Genomic DNA, 20,793 nt, shown 5'->3' with positions numbered 1-20,793 from the left:
CTTGTCTGTACCTGCCCTTCAAATTTAGCTGAATCCATTAACATTATTAATTGCTGAACATTTCAGAAGGGAATTTAATATCCCTTTTTATTTAAGAAGTGTAGAGAATTTTACTGCCAAAAGGCTACATTGAGTGAGCTTTATTTCAGTACAAGCATTCTGCACCCTTTTCCACATATGCCCTTCAGTTCTAGTAGGGGTTGATTTTATTTTGCCAAGCAAAGAAATCTGTCCTTTGTATTTCAGGGGTGGTGTCTATATTTTTGAGCAAATGCTTACAAAGTTCTAGTCTGAAATTATTTTTATCTTTCAACCTGTATAAAATACAGCAGAATTGAACCTTTGTTTGTCCAGTTCCATTCAGTATCAAGCCTGTACTTAGATACAGGAATTGAGGTCTAAGATAAATCATTTCCCTCTACAAAGATTTCATATTAAAGAACTGAAAGAGAATTTCATGTATGGCTGAACAAATATGTATGTGGGGTTTTTTTGTTTTTGTTTTTTTTTTTTTTCCACTGGAGGAAAAAATATATAACAATTTGTGACAGGTAAATAATTGCAAGTTAAGAAAGACATAAGGGACATCAGGGGCTGCCAATAGAGAGCTGTTGTTGGGGTCCAGAAGGTTTCACTTTCTCAAGCAATTTGAGGAGGTGCATATAATGTCATTTCAAGTACTTTTCTACTGTAGAAGAATTTCCTGAGGCCAAAACCATCAGATGACATGTATGGTGTTGTTATACCTACATGAAATTAAAAATTAGAATGGGATGTTTCAGATCCTACTGCAACACGTTCTCTTCCAGAAGAAAACAAACCACAGGACAGGTCAATTGAACTTGGGATGTAGACCATGATGGTGAAGGGGACCTTGTAGACCTTCAAAATGTGTTGATGTAATTTTCAAATAAGAGATCCAAACAAATTTTCTGCCTGTGTTTGAAGTATTATTAGTAGTTTAAAATAAGTCAAAACTGAAACATTAATCAATAATTTTGCATTATTTTGATGAATTATTCTAATGAAGTGCTTTTCTTTTCCCTGGCAGATGAACGGGAGGATGTTCAAAAGAAAACTTTCACAAAATGGATAAATGCACAATTTGCTAAGGTAACTTAATTATTAATTTATTGACTTTTTTTTTTAATATATATTTAAAAACAACAACAACGAAGAAACCTGATATTCCTACACTGAGGCTTAGTTTTCAGGATAACAGTTGCAAGTCTCAGATATTGCTGAAGGCAGTTGACTGCTTTATTAGAAAAAATGTTCAAGCTTTATTTCTTTGATTTCAGCAGTGATTGAAATGTAAGTAGCTATCCTTCTCTTAAAATGTTCTCTGCCTCAATTTACTTTGCCTTTTCTCAAACTAGTGATGCATCTGTATTACTCTGTATTGGATTTCTTTGTTATGTTTCTTATATATGAAGGAGTTTCTTCTATTAGACTTGTCTTTTCTTGTTTCTAATTGCAATTGCATCTTTAATAAAACTGTATGAGTTGGAGAAGAGCAAGGTCATAGATAAGAGGTGTGATCCAGCTAACAAATCTTGAAAGTAAATTATAATATGTTTTGAAATAGTTATTTTTGAGAATGGTAGATCATAAATGGAGTGCGGAAGAATAAGACCAAATAACTAATTTATTTAAAGCATGCTCTTCTTCATTCTGATAGAGCTATTAATTTGCTGAAACTTTTTTTTTTTAATTCTGGGAGGATAGTGACTCAAATTTATTTGCCAGTAATAATAAAACAAATCAATCCCATTATTTGTCATTTTACCAGGCAATAGACAGCAATAAAATTGTAGCTGTGACATACCTTCTGTTTAGTCTGCATTTTGATTGTGTTCCATTTGATTCTACTCATTAAAAAAGGGGAGTAAGATAATCGGAATGCAGCCACCAAAATGTTGAAAAACATGCTCATTAGTAGTTCAGCCCATCAGGGAGTCCCACAGGGCTTTTCCTAGAATATTTTTTAATGCTGATTCAAGTGATTTAGACAGGACACATTTGTGCTCAGCATCTTCACAGCAGATATGTCCAGCAATCTGGAGGACTTGATCAGGGTGAAATACTGTCTCGAAGAATGCTGAATTACAAGACAACTGTGAAGTATTATGTTTAGGACAGCAGTAAAACATCTGCATATGGAAGGGGGGGATAGCTGGGCTGGCAATAATAAAGCAGAGGAAAGCTCTGGGAACTGCATTGAATCACAAACAAAATTAATCTGCAATGTGGTACTGTTGCAGGGAAAAAAGGCAACTTGAATATGTTTCTGATAATGGAAGTGCTTCACAGAGGGTGAAAGATGTAATTATTTTCTTTTTCTTGGCAATAGTGAGATTTTAGCTTGAGTAATTTGTAATCTTGCTTTCTCATGTATGAATAAGTAGCCACAGCAGCAATCATCTGATACAGCCTAATTTGAAATGTATTGCCAGTTAGACCTTTTTATGGTCACAGAAATAGTTGTGGAAAATGAAGAGTAACTGTTTTGCTTCTATATCTAAAGAAAATGTAATTCTCCTAGACCATTGTTTTCTCAGAAATGATTGTTTTATGGAATAGCAAAGCTGCAATTACTGAGGAAACTTGTACCAAGTCTGTAGAAGAATAACAAGAATTATGAAGGGTTTACAAAATACCTATCAACACATGCTTTTAATGCTAGATTTGACTCGTTCATCTGAGTGATCTAGAGGCCTTTCTTCCAATTCTGGTTCTACTAAGTGTAGTTTAATGGTGTTTTAGCTACTTTTTACTTGAGTTTTAGAACAGTATTTTTAGTTGCAGGTGAAAATGCAATTGCAAACATATATTTGTAAAAGTACTACTCTCCCTCTCCTTCATTTGGGTTCTGAGAAAAACCTCCTAAACATTATGATTCAAGTTTTTATTTGCCTAAAGCTTGACCTGCATTGTTTGGAAAGGGTCTTTTTATTTTAGCTATGAAAAAGCTATTGACCTTTAAATCTTGAAGAAATTACTTCTTTCTGGGGTTTTTAGGACAGAAGTACAGGAGGTTTTGCTGTATAGTCCCAGTCCAGTGTTTCTCCCTCTTCTAACAGCTTAAGAGAGGTGGTCTTCAAAACAAAGTGGATTTCCATGTGAAATATATCCCTCTTCTCCTGACTTGTTTACAGTGGTTCAAATCCATCTCTGTTTCTAGCTGTGGAATCGATTTCAGTTAGCAGGCTGCTCCTTGTTAGTGATTTGTCATCATTGTCAGCTTTGTAAAAGTGCTAAATAAATTACTTTCATTGTAGAATTGTTTTTTATTCAATGCTATGTAGTTTTAGGGGTGCTGTCCTGAGTAGATTAGCCTACAGGGTCGGAATTAAGACAGAGAAATGTATTACATCATTGATTTCTCTTACTTGTGAAAAGTGAAATCCAGGTCACTAATTAACGTAAAAGATTTAGAGTTAAATGAAATTATGTTAGGTAATTCTCACCAATCAAGTACCTTCCAAACACAAACTCCCCCATTCTTATACCGTCAAAATAAAATTTACCTCTAAATATTCTAAATCTTCCTTTGTGTTGGGTGTATAGTGCATTTCTCCCCAAAGAGCTGCATTACTTTTCTCAAAATTCAGTGTCTAGAGCCCTTGTGTCTCAGTGCATTTATTCTCAGACAAAGCTTTCAAAACACTTGGATTTGCGAGTTGTTTCACATGACTTGTGCTGCAAATACAAATAATGCTTTTAAATGTGAGAAGTGGTAAAGAATTGAAAAAAATAGTTTTCTAATTGATGTGCCGCTGGCATAACTTGAGAACCCACATATACTTGTTACCTGTGGGGGAAGAGAGTTGCCCTTCCTCTGGCTATGCCACAGTGGCATTTCAGTTGGATCACGTGTAGCTGCTTCACTCAGCTTCTTTGAGTTTAGCAGTGAACTCTGATACCTCTTAGCTGTGGAGTCCAGTCCCTAACATGAAATCCATAACAAAATTTCAGCCACACAATCTTGACAGTTTTCTCTCTGAGATGTGCAAGACCTAAAACCTCTGGAGTGTCACCAAGAAGTCTGTGAAAGGATATCTAGGAAAAGATAGCAGAAATGTCAGCAATATTTCAGTTGCTAGGGGTGAGGCTGCGTCTCTCTTCAGATTTTTTTTTAGCAAGTTGAGTAGGGTGCTCTAAATCAAAAAGTGGGGAAAATAAATTTTGCGGGTCCCTCTTAGAGTTGCTCAAAAGAGCAGGTTTTCCTTTAATTCTTTCTTCTTTTGCTAGCCAGAAAATGGCTTATGCAGTAAATCTGGGCCTTGAAAATTTTACAGTATGTGATTCATCTATAAGAAAATCAGAGTTTCAGTAGGAAAGGACAAAAGTTGGCTTTCAATGTTCATGAGATGAAGTTGTAAATTTAAAGTATAAGAGAAATGGGAGAAGGTAATACAAGACACTTCTCCCTGTTGCAATCATAGACATGGGGTATGAGTTTCTTGAGTGATACCTTCTTGGTTTGCCATCTAAATGCTATGCAGTAAGTTGAAGCTTAAAACAAATTTTTAACTGTGAAACATCATAATTTAATATAATTTTATTCAGAAAGAAGTTTTCTTTTACCTCAGATGAACTTTATTTATAAAATAATGAAGTTCTACAGGGCATACATAATGATATTAAAGGAAAGTGTTATAACCTAGTTTTTAATAATAGAACTTTAATTAGAGCTCTCACTAGAGATATGTCTGGTCCTGGGTATGACAGTTTTTGCTCAGATACCAACTTTTAAAATTTGACATAACTGAAATCCTGAACAATGTGTTTTGGGAGAAGGCAAATCTGTCACAGTCCTGTAAGTGTAGCAGCTCTCAGCTGAGACTTGGAAACAGACACAATTACCTTAACAGCACCTGTACCCCATTATAAATTATGTTGGATCACTGGTTAAACATTTTGCCTCATTCGTTGCATAATACACTTCAAAACAGAAAGTGTTACTGAAGATGGAAATACCCTAAAAAAGAAAGAGTAAATTTCTTTGACTAATGAAATATGGATAATATTTTGTTTCTTTGTTATAGAGAGAGTGTCTCAAATTACCGACAATTTTAATGTCAGCAATAGAAGTGTCCGTTATTAGTACAGAGGAGGACGAGCAAATAATTGTAAACTTTGGCAGCTTGAATTTTAGGGTTACACCCTTATGGCTAGCTTGAAATCAAAGCTTAACCTGTGAGTGGGTTTCACAAAGGAATGGTAGTTTGTGAAGGAGCTTTCAATGTTTAATCCATTATATCAAATAACAGATGTTCTTAACATCACTTGCAAATTCAAAGGTTTAAGTAGGTTTTCCACGTTTCTACTGCAAAAGAATAGGAGGTTCCACTACACTGTGAAGAAAGACGTTATGTATGACAGTAGACTTTTTCGTGTAAACTCTGTAATTGTTAATCTCTGACTGGGTAGGAATAAGTGTCAGAAAACAAAGCATGCTAAGTTTGGGGAGGGAAAAAAGTGGGTATTTTTTTATGATTTCTTTACCTCATGTTTGGATTTTCTTAGTTTTGTTATTGAAGAATCAGAATATGAAAATAGATGAAAGGATGCCAAATGTTTCATTTCTTAGCTTTATGGAAAACCAAGATAATTTGATACTTCTCATTTTTGTGGAGAATAAGTTATGAAAAATGACACCTTTTATGGGCAGATGGAAACATTAAGATGCAGTTATTTGCGTGGTGACTGCGTAATTAGATTCCATTCTTGTGTGATCATGTGAAGAAACACAGTAATGATGCAACATGTGCCAAAGAAAGTAAGGTTGACCCCTTCATTTAAAATATATGTGGCCAGTAAATAACAGTCAGCAAAATGAAATACACTGATTTTACTAATCAAGTTATTTTGAATACCAACTAAATTGTTCAGTCAAGTGTTATATGCAGAGATAGAGGGAATACACAAGAGGGCATTGCTTACAGCTTTAGTCAAACTGCACAGCAGCTAAAACAATTTATTTGCTCAGGGTTTGTATGTGGCTTATATCATGGGAGGTGTGGTGATGGTCTCAGTCTTTTTTTCATCTACTTGAGCTCATGGACAACCTGAAATTATCCAAGAGTCTTTAGTGGTCTCTTGTGATTGTAGATTAAGTGCCTTCTGCATATCAGACAACAGGAATGCCTGACACACATGAAGAGTTTATTGGTCTTTAGAGGAAGTGTGTCAAATTGTTAAGGTCCAGAGAGACAGCACTGCCCTAAGTCTAGCATCCAATAGACAAAATTGCAGTGCTGAATTGGCTGACACACTGGCTCAATTTTCCATGCTATCACTCACAATGACTTAAAATTAAAATAAATTTTAAAAGTTACTCACAGAAAAGTGATTTCAGTGTGCAGACTGTGACGGGGAGATTCTGTGGCGAAGACAAGAATAGTCTCATTTGTCAACTTTCTTTAAGATTCTGCTTCCGTGGAAGTGTTTTTACCCCCGTGAATAATCTATATCTTCAGCCATACTGCTGGGCAACAGTTAATAACCAAGAAGAGGAGCTGAAGGGAGGGATGGAGTTTGGCAACAAATCACAGAAACACAGATTAAAATGTTCAATATCAACTCTCTCCAAACTGCTTTCTTGACAGCTATCCTATATGTCAAGTGCAAACAGCCACTTTGAGTGGGTGACCGGTAGGAAAATTAGAATTAAATCCTATACTTTGAGATTCTGATCAGTGTGCTCAAGCTGCACTGATGTCTGCTGGTATGTTGTATTTTCTGAAATCAGAACAGTAGTTGCATATGCATGTCTATGAGACCAGAAAAGATCCCTAGTAGTTTCAGATAATAAAAGCTATCAGTAGGATGTGCTGGTGTAGGATTTCAAGTTTAGGATTGAGTTCCAGAGAGTGTATCAGTGCTGGCTTTGTGGAACAAAACTTTAATGTCATTGTAGACAAGTTCAGAGGAGTTCATTTGGATAGCTGTGGTGCTTGAGCCATTTACAGAGAATTTAGTGCCTGCACAAAAGCCTGTTGGAGAAACAAGATAAATAAAAGTTTGCTGACCTCCAGGTTTCCATTAGATTATTAGAGTTCTGCTGAATTTCACCAGAAGGAAACCTGTGCTCTGTTCATCTAAGGAACACTAATTTTAATATATATATATATAAAGGAGGATCAGGTATCACAAGTAAGAACATTGATTCCAAGGCAAACAAAAGATGAACTGTTCGTAAAATTTTGAAATTTTGTCTGTGCTAAAATTTCTATCAGTTCTTTAAAGATTACATGTTAAAAGTAAGTATGGTAGATGTTAGCTCAGGTCATTAATTAAACATGGATAATACCTTGTGAGCAGCCTCAGATTTTTTTTTTTTTTCCTTTGAAAGAAAACTCAGAAAACCTGCTAGATTTAAAATCGTATCATTTTTGATAAATCTGGAAAAAAAAAAAAAAAAAAAAAAAAGTTGTTGGTTAGAGCCCACGGTTGATATTTATTCATCCTAAATACCTAATTACTCTGTTTGATGTCTGTTGCCAGCCTTCCTAAGTGCTAGAGTAAAAGTGATGAGAAATGACAGCTTCCTGACATTGGAGCTCAATTATTTGCTACAGTGTGGCAAATAACCAGAACTCCCGTTGAAGATTAATAGTTCTTAACTATGAGTTGCAGCTCTGTGTGATCAACGCTACCCCTGGGACACATCCTATTTTAAAATCCCAGGCTTTCTTGTGCCAGTAACCTTTTTATAATACATCTTGAAATAACACACCAAAGGGTCATCATGTTCATTCTGTATCATTAAAGGAAAAGCTTTTGAAACAAAATTATGTTTAAACCTGGTATGGAAAACACATTTGCCTTGCTAAGTGTTAAAGAGATTTTTATTCTTTTGGATATCTCCAGAATACATAAGGAGGTATCAGGCAATACACATGCTCAGAAGTATTTGCATTGATATAGATATATAATAACCTAATAGTGCTCTATATTCTGTATCTTTTCATGTGATGCATTAAAATGGGATTCTTGCTGTGTAAATATTTATTATGCTTCAATTAAATGTCCTTTGGAATGAAAAGTAACTTAAAAATTATTTTCACTTCACTTTTTAAAGGTAATATCAATGGCAATATTGCTATTTATTTTACTTCGAATTTCATTCTGAAACTTGTACTATCATTTAATATATTTTTAGAGATTGTTTTTAATGACCAAGTATGTTATCAAGAATAGAACATTACTAAAAACAGAAACAGGCACAGTTTAAAGGTGACAAAGATCCTCATACATTGAATTTTGCACATAGCATCAATACTGTATACAAGCTTTCAGTTTTACTTACCTGTTGACTTTTTATATTTTGTTTAAAAAGCAAATTTTTGCTTACTTGGTAAAATACTTAGGAAGCATCTCCCTAAATATTCCTTTTGTTATTTATAAATATTTAATTTTGCCCAGTGTAGAGGCCTGAGTGCTGGAGATAGACATTTTCTGACATCACTTACTGTGAGAGTGAGGAGCACCACAAGCTGTGTTGTGTCACAATGCAGCATGACAAAACCAAAGCAGTGTTTAAGAGGGAGGGTTTCTCTTTTTTTCCTGCTCTTGGTAACACCAGAAGCCTGAGCCTCATGAACCACTGTGGCTGTCACACAGCTGGAGATGCTTTGCAAATTGTCAGTACAGAAAAGAAGAGCCCCTTCCCTGAAAGCCTACAGAGGAGAAAAAATGGTTTTGGTTTGGCTTCAAAGTCACAAAGATGGACGTTCGACATTAACAAAAAAAAACAAATCAAAATGTCTTTTTTTTTTTTTTTTTTTATTAATGTTCAGACAGTGAAGATTTTTTTCTGTGTGCCTGAAGAGAAGGGATTTTCTAATATTTCTCCACCAGAACATTCTCCCATTACCCACATTACCCAGGAGACTTTACACCTTTGTTTTCCACCCCCCCCCCCACCCCCCCCCCAAAAAAAAAAAAAAAAGTCTAAATGATTGGCGTTTAACAAGACAGCTTTTGGAGAGCAGATCAATTTTCACTTTGATGATAAGTGAAACTTCTCCTTCCACCTCACCATCTTCAAATTTTTGGTGGAGCTGAGGCTGCTGGCTTTGTATCTCCAGACCCGTTCCTTGCAAGTGGGGCTGGCTTCTGTCTGCTCCCATGACTGTACAACCACTGATACATTTCCTCTGCTTTGCCTTAGTGGGCACAAATTCAAAACTAGCTACAGTTCAGGAGCAGCTTTTCCATGGGGAAAATGGGCTCTTTCTGCAGTAGAACTGATCTCCAAGCCTGATCTCATTCCATAGCTCTGGTGCCACAGACATCCTGCCTGTGAATGCAGCAGCCCTTGGAGGAATTCCCCATTAGTCAGAGAGAATTAAAACTGTCACTGTGCAGTAGGGCACTGAAGAATATGAAGATATTCTCAGTATCTTTTGGTTTTTATTCATGTGCAGAGGTTATGTTACTTCTCCAAATCAGATTTTAAAGGCTTAAAATGTTTCCGTGAAAATGACTCCCCTTCTAACACCTGTGCAAGCTTATTATCTGAAACAATGATCATCTGCATGACAAAACACTTTCACCATTAGAAATGTCTGAGTGAATACAGGCTACATTTTAGAGACTTCTAAGATAATGCAGTTTCACAGGCTTTTAATCTCAGATTTCTGAGTGAATTAGTAAAATTAGGAGGACTAAAATGCATGCATTTTTATTATGTGAAAATTATTTGTCTTTACGTTCCTGTTTTTATAGACATTTGTAGAATAACAAGGGCTTCCCTGAAATGAATCAGATATGCCAAGTAAGCCAAGTAATCACTACTGCTGGCAATAGAGGGCACCGGACTTTCATTTGTAATAAGTTTTACTAAGGGAAAAAATAATCAAATTTTGTTTATTGAGATCTTTCACCTTTTCCTCCTCACAGTTGGCCTTGCACCTCCTAGATTTCTGTTCAAGTTCTCATCCTTTTTTGTTGTATTTTAAGTAAAATAGATTAACCTAAATTGATTAAATTTAGATCAATTAAATAAAATTGATCACTTGAATTATTATGGTATGTGTCTTGAGAGTGGAATAGGAACAAGCTAAATATAGCGCTACAATATTGGTCTCAGTGGTGCATATGTCTAGCTTTTGAATTTGTAAACATTTACAAATTTGCATGATTGTTGCTGGCAGTAGACATCGTAATTTCCATGCTCAGAATTCATAACTATTATATCTAATCATCTTCAGTATCTCCAAAGCAAAACTCTTCATGCAGCCAAATAAGACTTTAGTGGATTTATATTAGACTTTGGAACTTCAAAAATAAAACCAAGAGAATGAAACAATTTTTGAGCTATTGTCCACATTTATCTGAATGTTATGAGAACTTAGTGATGCTCAAGCAAATAATATTGACGATTTTCCCTGTTGGAAAAAGATTAATCGCATTTCTCAGGGTCAGTGATGAAAGTAGAAGAGCAAGTGCAAGCTTATACATTTAGGACTGGTGGATCTCTCTTTCTCTTGAGCTTCCTCGATGACTTAAACAGATCCAGCACCTGTCCTTGTATCAGTGTCACATCCTGTTAGTCAGTGAAACTGAAAGTGAGGGAGAAACTTGTCACCAGCCCAGCTCCTCACCTGCACCCCTCGGGTAGGACCTCCAGTGGGCCCCTGCCCTCCCCTGCTGCCCTGCAGCATCCCTAAACCTCCTCTGCCTGAGACAGTGGGTGCAATTTGTGCCTCTCGCACATATACCCTTTTTTTAATAGTCAGTCTTTGACATCAGGAAGTTTGGCAATTCCTCCCATGTTTAAATGCATAAAACATTTTTAAAAAGTATGCCTTAGAGGTAACAAAACCACCAAGCAATCCAAAACAAAGAAAAACCTTCGAACCACAAAGTATTTAGCTTTGGGCAGACCACATCAGTGTTACAGACTGCATTTTTGGGTGTTGTATCAGTGCTGGTGATGATGAGATGACCCATCCCTGTCCAGTAAGCACTTGTATTTTTCTGTATTACTGTTTTCATTTTCCTTTGAGGTACAAAGCATTACACAAAGACTTTTTCAGTCCCTTCAAAGGGTCTGCTATTATAACTGGATCAAATGCACTTCTATTGATGTTAATTTCTTTAAACCATTGCCTATATTTTAGGTCCTACTTGCCATGAAGAAGTAACATTATGAAAGATGGCTTTTCTAAGAAACAATAACCTTATTTTTAAATTGTTGCAAATAACTGCATTTGCACTGGACCTTTCATATCTTCCATGTACATAGGAAGTGGCTCCATCAGATTTGTGGGTGTTTCTGGACCAACACTTCAAGAATATCTATGATTTTTATTGCTGCTTTCCTTCATTCTTTCTCTGATCTTACATTTGGGAGTTCTGAATGGAAAAAACCTGCTAGTTGCAGTTATTTCTCAACATCAGTGCCAAAATTGACATAGACACCCTATTAGGTTTTTGCTTACAGAATTATTAAAATAGCCTTATTATTATTAAAGTTATTTAAAAAAAATTTTTCCACGCTCTGGTACATTTTTTCTTCCATGTTTTTGTATCCCACTCTTATTAAATATTGATGCTCTTATCACTGACTTCGCTAATACTTCCACTTTTTTCAATGATCTACATGACAGGTGTTATTGCACAGAATAGCCATTTTTCTCTTCTCTCTGCTTTTCATAGTGTGTTTAATTGATTTGCCAGTTTAAGCCCATCACATTTAATTCCTGCCAATATTAGTGTAAGAGTGTGTATTGCTGACTTTAAAATAGGATGTTTTTTGTGTGCCCAAGTACTTGGTGTTGGTTCTATTAAAACGAAGGTTTTATGGGAAAAGGATGAAACAAGCAATTTCTTCTGTTCAGTCTGGTACAGTTTTAAATACATATAAAATAAGTTCATATAAAATATACATATATATGTTCACTCTCTATCATAATCTATTGGTAACGATAAGAGATGATTAAAAAAAATCTTAACAAACCGTGACATAACTCCCTGAGAATAGTAATAATAAATTGTAATGAATTGTAATTCCATGTGGAATTCTGTTGAAAGCTATAACTATTGACCAAGATACAGGTATACACTGCTCTAAAAGGCATAGTAAATGAGACTATGAGACTGTATTCATTTTTAATTTTTCTCTTTACTTTTTGGCCTACTCTTTGCCTGCAGGATGAAACAATCTATGAGGCTCTGGCTGTGTATGAAACAAGTTATGTATGTTCTGTATATTCTATCTTGTAACTGAGTCCTGGATTAAAAAACAAACAAACAAACAAAAAAATAGGCAATTTGCAAATGTGTTGAATTTTTATTTCCTTTTCTCTGTGGTCAACAATCATATGTAAATTGGTTTTTTAAGTCAAAAAACGGTTTTCTTTGGGAAAAACCGCATCTAAGTGCCTATTTGGCATTTGGTACAAGGAAGTCCAACCTGAGACGCATAAGGCAATTGGGTATAAGCAAGACAGTTTATCACGCAGGTAGAAACAGGCTTCCATTACAGGATTGTGTGAGAATCCCTGCTTTAAAAGATGGAGAGTTATCTTGCCACACTGATAGCAATGACTCTAAAGTACTAAGATAGCTCAGGCAAAATGCACTGAAAAATCTCAGTCACCATCTCACAGAATTTTTAAATGCCACGTTTGCATGGGATATAGAACCTAAAGGGAAGGAGCCATTCTTAAGGCAACTGGTCAGACTGCACAGAGGGAGGAAAAGCAAGTTTTGATTCTGTAATGGGCAATGCACAGGGCTTGTAGAAAGTAAGGCTCTCTATAATTCTGACAAATATGCATTAAAAACTGGTGTCCTCATAGAAAAAAAATCAAGACAAACTGAATCCAAATGAAAATATTTAAGGCCGGAAACAGGAGCAGTGCTGAAAAGAATAGGGGGAAGGGAGTCAAAAGAAGAAGTGAATGCACCTATCAAGGTGTATCACAATCTCCTTACATAAGGTTATCAGATATGCAGTTCACCATCTCACCTTGAGAAGTTACCTTCTTTTTGAATTGAGAAGCAGTATCCAAACACTTCCTTCTTGTATTTTTGGCTATGGGAAAGACCCAGTACATGTTTCTTTTGACATTTTTTGATCTTTTAATGTCTACCTAAATGAGCAAGGAATGGAGTTGTAGACAGTCTGTACTGATTAATCAGTTATTCACTTAGGATAAGTTAGTGTTTCTATTCTCACCTGGCTGTTTCTGTAAGAAATAATAGAGTCATTAAGGCTGGAAAAGCCCAACTTTTGACTGAACACCATGGTGTCAACTAAACCATAGAACTTAATGCCATGTCCCATCATTTCCTGAACACTTCTGGGAATGGTGACTCCACCACCTCCTTGGGCAGCTTGTTACAATACTTGACAACTCATTCAGTGAAAAAAGTTGCAGAGAGCAATAAGGTCTTCCCTGAGTGTCCTTTTCTCCAGGATGAACACCGCCAGCTCCTTAAGACCCTTCCTCATCTCTGTTGCTGTTCTCTGGGCTCTAGCACCTCCATGTTTTTCTTGTAGTGAGAGGCCCACAACTGGATGTGGGACTTGAGATGTGGCCTCACCAGTGTCAAGTACAGAGGGACTATCACTGCCCTGCTCCTGCTGGCCTCACTATGTTTGAAATAGAAAATGCCAGATATTATTTTAGTATACTACATTAAGAGGAGTATACTATATTATATCCTATAGTGTACCATTTGTATACTTACTACAGTACACCATATTAAAAGAGTAAAGTTTAAGTGATGCATCTCCTAGCAGCAGTTGGAACTGAAAAATATGTTCATGAAGTGAGAATTGCATAAAAAATATGCAAAACAGGAAAAACTGTCTCTAGAAAGATGCAATTAAAGAAAATTAGTGAAGCATTTTTCCATAGGTCACAAGCAGGAAGTATGTCAGGGATCTAGATGATCAGGTTGTAAAGGATGTGTGTTGCAGGGCAATAAAACACTGCACCTTTAACTACTTTGCAGAGTAGCTGATGGATTAATTGGATAATAACTAATAAAAGCCATCTGCAGTTACGCTATCCTTTATCACATTGAACAATATTCCAGTTTTTGTCATATATCTTACTACTAATATCTTAATCATACAAAACATCAGTCTTGCCTAATACGATGGCTGCCTTCATAGTTATGGAAACAAAAATCATACTGGCAAGTTCTTGTGCTGACCTTTTACCGCAGACCCACAGCATGTTCAGCCGTCAGGGACAGTGAGCTGTCAAGGCTCTCCCATGAGGCCCAATGGTGTGGATGTTGTTGGGAGAGCTGGTGATCCCAAGATGCACTCTTACCAAGCCAGACCGGGCTCTGCATGTGTAGCATTTCACTTTGGAGCCTGTCTCCGTCCGTGATCTCTTTTCCAATGATCTGCATCTAGTCCTTATTGTGATGGTCTTTGGTCTAGGGATGCCATGGATCTCTCAATCAAATATATCCTCTTTTATCAAGTTGTCATTGGTTTTCACCAGATAGCGTATTTCTGAAATCAACAAATCACCTCAAAAGCCAACAGCAGTTTTTGTTTCGTCCCTTGCCATCGAGCTCTGGTTTGCGCGATTGTCTGGGGTGAAGTGGAAGTAGAAAGGCAAGGCTGTGCATGCTCTCCACAGAAGAATGCATAGAAGTTTAGGCAAGGGCTTACTAGCTAAACTTTTCTTTCTTGTTTTACTTACTGCCAGGGGAACCTGGGAAGCCTTCTGCATTAGTACCTTTCTTCACACAGTGTGATTCTGAGCATCTCTTGATTTCAATGGCACTAGAAGTCACTTCTTATAATAGAAATAATATTGCAGTAAGCAGTGGTTCGGAAGAGATTTAACTATAAAACTGTAAGCCATCAATTGTTTTGTAATCTGTGATTCCAACCATGTATCCAGAGGAGGATGCTAGTACTGGTAATATTTTCAAGTACTTTGTCTATTTTTCTTTCTGCCAGAAATGGTTCAAATTACTACACATGTGGATCCATCTGACATAATAGAGAAGAGTCAGCATAGTTTCAAAGAAGTCATAATTGCATTACTCTTTCAAAAGAATCTGTATGAATGCATAAGTATGACTGAAACACACAAAAAAAGTGTGTATCTGTAAATATTTTTTTATTTCAAAAAGATGAAACGAGAAAGATCTTATGTTTCACAGAGCTCCTTTAAGACAAGAAACAAAAGGATAGAAATGAGGTAATTTTACACAACAGAGGGGAGCTGGCAGTGGGTTTGCATGGAAATTTCTGTTGAGCTGATGATTATTGAGTAAAGGGATGTGGCAAAACTTCTGATGGTTCAGAATTATTCAGGTCAGATTGGGCAAGATTGAATGACAGTTGATATTTAATACTTGTTTGCATAAAGAAAAAACACTTTAATAGATAAAGCTTATATTGCTTCTTCTTTTGTCTATATTGTATGCCCTGAATGAGACTTCATCACACAGAGCTGTTTACAGTGACTCTCATATATTTCTCCACGAAGTTTAAAAAATGTTTGCGCTTTTTTTTTTTTTTTTTTTTTTTTTTAAATAATTCAGATCACATTAGCAAGAAATCTAAGTCCATCCTGAATTTCCTGAACATTAAAGAACAGAACCTTTCTTGGGAAATTTCTAACCATAATTTCATAGAAATTTGGGCATTATTTAGAAGCACGATGTGATTTTACATTTATGCTATCCTAATTCTCTTTTGTTAAGGAGAGCAGGCCCCTATCAGAGTTGGATGAACCTAGAAGAGCCCTTGGTTTGCCCAGAATAGCAATTCTTATTTTACTCTCTTATAATAATTTCATGCTAATTATGCATTAGAATATTCAAGATTGTTTTTTTCCAGGAAATGACAATCACTTCCCATAGTGAGATATTAATGACACCACATTTAGCATTGCATAAAAAATGGCCCTCATAGGCCCAGAAATAGTAATCCAAAAGCTGGAGGCTATGTTGAGACTCCATCTGTGACAGAGGAATGAACACACCCACTCAGCACACTTTTGGGTTATGAGGGAATTCACAACCCAAAAGGGAGGAGTAAATGCAGAGCCCAGAGGACAGATACATTTATCTCTACAAAATGTCCAGCTTCCAAGTGGCTGGGCCAGGAACTGGTGTGTGGTGATTTATCTCCTTCAACTGGCCCAGCCCCAAAGCCATTTGCACACCACCTCATTTCTGGCAATCTCCCTGCTCTTTGATATCCAACCCAATTGTCTCCTTCAGAGAGAGACAATCTCTGTATAAATTTCATACTAAATAAGCCCAAATTCTTGCTTAAAATCAATCAGTGGAGGGGAAAAAAAAAAAAAAAAAAAAAAAAAAAAGAGAGAGAGAGAGAGAGAGGGGTGTTGTAAGGAGTAAAGTTAAACCATCAAAGCAGAAATTTTTTTCTGCATGAAAATGCACCGAACTGTTCTCCTTGAGAATCCGGGATGGTGAAGTTGTCTTTTTGAAATTAATTTTCTCATTTGTACATAAAAATCCTAAGCTGAATGTGATTTAAAAGGAAAGAAAAAGAAAAAAAAAAAAAAAAAAAAAAGTTGACTGTGAGACACTGTGACTGTTACATTTTGTTTGTTGTTACAGTAAATACTTTTTATTAACACCTCACAGAATAATGGAAATCCACTTGAAAACCTCCACATTTCAGAGCCGTAAGTTATATTGTGACCTTCTATATCACACAAAGCTATTCAGTTATTTTTTCCCCATTAGCCAAAGGAAGGAAACTAGTGTTTAACAAGCTTTATTTTTGACATTATGTTTTTATGGTTGATTTAAGATGTATTCAGTTTGTGGATTGACAAGAAATGGATGTGTGGAAGGTCAAGCAGATTACAAATATCTTTTAAATCTTATGTTTCCCAGTTCTATAAGACTATGAGTGAAATTACTTAATAGAAAAAATGCATTCTCTTTATGTCATTCCTTTACCTCTAAGGAGGAAAAACATTTAACAGCTCTCTACCCCCTTTCACTTAGCTGCAATATCCCCTACAAATTATCTAGGTCACTTAGGTCCACTTACAATTTAGCTATTTTTAGCTTGCTGGTTGTATCCTACTTCTGGAGAATTATCCTGTTGGTAATTATATTTCCTGACACTTTTTTCCCCCTCTCTGTAGACTGTGCATATTTGAGGTGTAGCAGCATAAAGTAATGTAGGTCACTCAAAGGTCCATATTTACAGCAATCTGTAATTTTTCTTGAGAATTTTTCGTTGGTGAGGTTTTTTGTTTTGGTTTGTTTTGGTTTGTTTATTTTCTGGAAGAAGAATTTGAGAGCACAGTGTCTGATAAGGAGAAGTAAGCCTGTCTTGGTGTTAAATACAGGTACACAGGTCTCCCCTGGTATACATTTAGACAAATTATTATGAACCTGTGTGTATATGTTTTCCTTTCTAACAATATGGCTGTTCCCTGCATGAGTTGCAAAGACAACTCTATGATCTCCAAGTATGGACTTTTATGAATTGATCAGTGGGGCACAACTAAGAAACCTCTGAGCTTGGGTTGGTCGTAGTAAAGATGGAAATCAAAGCTGCGTAGCTTCTTTGTGCGCAATCAAGTCGTGAGGCACCATATGGCTCAGCACAACTGTGCCCACAGTTGCACTCCTGGAACGTGGCATGGGATGGTTGTAATACCTTTTCCCAGATGCGCAGAGCCAAACACAACCGGCACCGAGCTTTGGTTATGATTTTGGGTATGGCTTTCGTGTCTCTATGGAGCACGTGCATAGCACCCAGCCCTGGGTGTGTGACATTGCCTAGGCAGGCAGAAGGGACCAAGCTGGTCTTCCTCAGATTTCTATACAGAAGAACAGAGGAATTAGATGAATGTAATATTTCAGAGGGAATTAGTTATTCTGAAAGCTTATGATAACTATGGCAATATAAGGAAATTAAAGTAGGAATCTTCTCTTCTGCTACTAACTGCCAGTGAAGAATGCATTATTATGTAATTATCTAAATGTTTGTATTGCTAATGAATACACTGGTGGCAGAATATAATCTTGTACATCCATGAATTTGCCTTTAATTATAAACAGAAGGAATGTATGAGCAGTGTAATTTCACATTATTTTCTCTATAAAAGTGTTCCGTAAATGTTAATGCTTTCATTGGCATCACATGCCTCATCTAAAGGAAAAACTGTCATTTGTCCTTACATCTCTAATGTACAAATGATAGTGGGACAATTTGTGAAAGTAATTGCAATTTTAACAATGCACATATATGAAATTTTATACAATTTTAAAAGCTATACCATAATCTAAAATCACAGTTGGAAAATATCAGAAGAGAAAGAATGTATTGCATATATTGTTTGCTCTGCAACTGATTCATGGGAGACCTATCTATAGATACAGATGCATATAAATATATGTATATGTATACATATATGTGTGTATATATATGAACTGTATATAAACCTCTCAAAATAAGTGGAAATCTGTGAAAAGTAGTCTCTGTATTTACCAGTTTCTCCCATAATAATGTTAAATAACTTTTCTTCCCTCTGTAGAATCAATAAATTCCAATAATCATAGCACAGCTCACATTTTGGAAAAGAAAAGAGGATGATTTAGTATTTTGTGATGCTACAATTTGCTTTTAGGTTGACATTCTGTTCCAAACAATTTTAAGATGCTTGATATACTTCAAGGTACAAAGCAGACCATGAATCTTAAAATACAGCAGGTCACTGTTTCAAACAGTTTTACATATAACCTTATTATATGAGCTATTATATTGTAGAGATAAATTTGGAATCTGATACCTGATGAAAAGTAATCCCAACATAGAAAGAGTCAGGTTTTGTTTATTTTGTTTATTTTAGGTTAAATACTCATAAATATATGAAATAACTTCAGCTACTGCAAAGAGGAAAAGGAAAACTTTGTAGGAGAAAAATTAGAAAGCCCAAGAAGAATAAAACCAGATATATCTTGGTTATAATACTGGTCCTGCAAGACTACTTGCTTTGTAAGAGGTCTTTGCAGGTAATAAAAAAGACAGAATACGTGTGGTTTAGGATTTTAAAGTGTATTACAATATTTATTTGTATTTTTCCCTTTAATTCCATTAATTAGATCTCTCAGGTTATATTCCCTCTCACATGTGCAAATGCTTTTCAGTTTTACTGATAGTGACTTTTGCCTATGAAGAGCCTTTATGCTGAGACCTGCAGTTCATTGTGAAACTTATCGATGAGGTATTCTAACCTTCCCTATGAAATAGCAGTAGGTGCTGAGCTTAATTTCTCTTCAGAATTTCTCTATAAGAAAACAAATTAGATGTTCATCAAGATGTGAAGAATTGTATTTGAAAGTGTTCAGAAACTGACACAAAAGAGAAAAGCTTAAGTGGTCTTGAATGCACAGGAGTACCTTCTAAAACAAAAAAAAATGAACAATCACAGAGTGAAAATTTCTTGGCATATACATTAAATCTGAAAACATATGCATGGAAACATATGCATGTTCCTAAACCCTGGTTGAAACACTGTGGAAGCTGAGATAAATATAAGCTAAATGGTGATAAATATAATCTAAAAATGTTGTTTAGTATTGTTTTTTTAATTGACTTTTTTGTATCCAGTTTATGAAAGATCTCAAATGACATTAACTCCCATTTTCCTATGATAGAACTTCAGTGGTGGCGGAGGCACTGCTAATGCCTCTGGACCCTAGAGAGCCATAATAGATGTGTTTTCTTCTGGCTTTTAAATTATATTATTATAATTATTATAATTATTATTATTATTATAGGAAGAGAATTGTGGGATTGGAATGTGAAATTAGCTGGTTTATGCTCAGAGGATGTGAGCAAAGTTATGTGCATTTTTCTGCCAGTTACAGAAATAGTCAATAGTTGGGTCCTAACAGCATCATAATTAGAAGAAACCATGACCTAGAATCAGAATAAAAGAATGAAGTAGTGAGAAATGATGTGAAGCACTTCAAAAAGACTAAAAAATTGAAGAACAGCCTAGTCTTGTGCAAAATTTGCTGTTTCCGAATTTGAAGGCTCTGTGTGCATTTTTAGTGACTCCTCTACCTAGCTGCATCACATATAATATAAATGCAGGTCTTTGCTTGCAAGCTCCTTTTCACCTTCTCTCTATATTTTCTGGCCTGTATATAATAAGAGTGAAACAGAGTAAACCTCTTTTTTGCTAGCAATTTAATAAAATTCTGTTCTCTACCAGTTTTGCCTCTTCCACCAGAAAACCTCCACACACATTTTTACAAATCTACTTGTCTGTCATACATTAAATTCTTTCTTAAGACATCTTCCAGTCTTTGGGAATTTGGTATTTGCTGGGGTTTTTTGTTTGTTTGTTTTTTGTTTTTTCTTTCTTTCTTTCTTTTAGCATAATTCTTTTCAGGTATGCATTCCAAAGCTTTGGGATATGTTTTTACTCATCTTATTTTCACCTTTTGCTCTATTGCATCTCTGTGCACTGTTCTGTCTTTATTGGTACTCAGGTAGTGAGCTCTATAGGTCAGCAGCCCCCTGGTGTTTTTTTATATTTATCCAGTGCTTATCCCCGTGGGCTTCTGGTTCAAGATTTATTCTTAAGTTCTCTGGAAATGCAAATTATAATTTTGAATTGGGTATGAGTTTCTAATATCCATATAACTCATATGAGTTACATGACTTGCAATAGATATTGTAAATATTGACTTTAGTATCCTGCTTAAATTTGTCTCAACTAATATTCTCCTCACAAAGCTATCAAAATATGGGCTAGGTGGAGCAAGAATAAGCCCAGTTGAGTGGCAGAG

At 35.7% G+C, this 20,793-nt stretch overlaps 1 protein-coding gene across 6 annotated transcripts in view; it reads left to right on the top strand.

Moving 5' to 3' along the window:
* The window catches only part of DMD (dystrophin), a 1,060,860-nt gene that overhangs the window by 174,743 nt on the left and 865,324 nt on the right, over nt 1-20,793 (top strand). For all 6 annotated transcript variants that reach the window (XM_040088691.2, XM_040088709.2, XM_040088718.2 and 3 more), the window contains exon 2: nt 1,052-1,113. In XM_040088691.2, the coding sequence (XP_039944625.2) occupies nt 1,052-1,113 (62 nt within the window). The remainder of the gene's footprint in view (nt 1-1,051; nt 1,114-20,793) is intronic.

This window comes from Hirundo rustica, chromosome 2 (assembly GCF_015227805.2).
Source record: "Hirundo rustica isolate bHirRus1 chromosome 2, bHirRus1.pri.v3, whole genome shotgun sequence".
NCBI lineage: Eukaryota > Metazoa > Chordata > Aves > Passeriformes > Hirundinidae > Hirundo > Hirundo rustica.
This window is presented reverse-complemented; position numbering and strand designations above follow the sequence as displayed.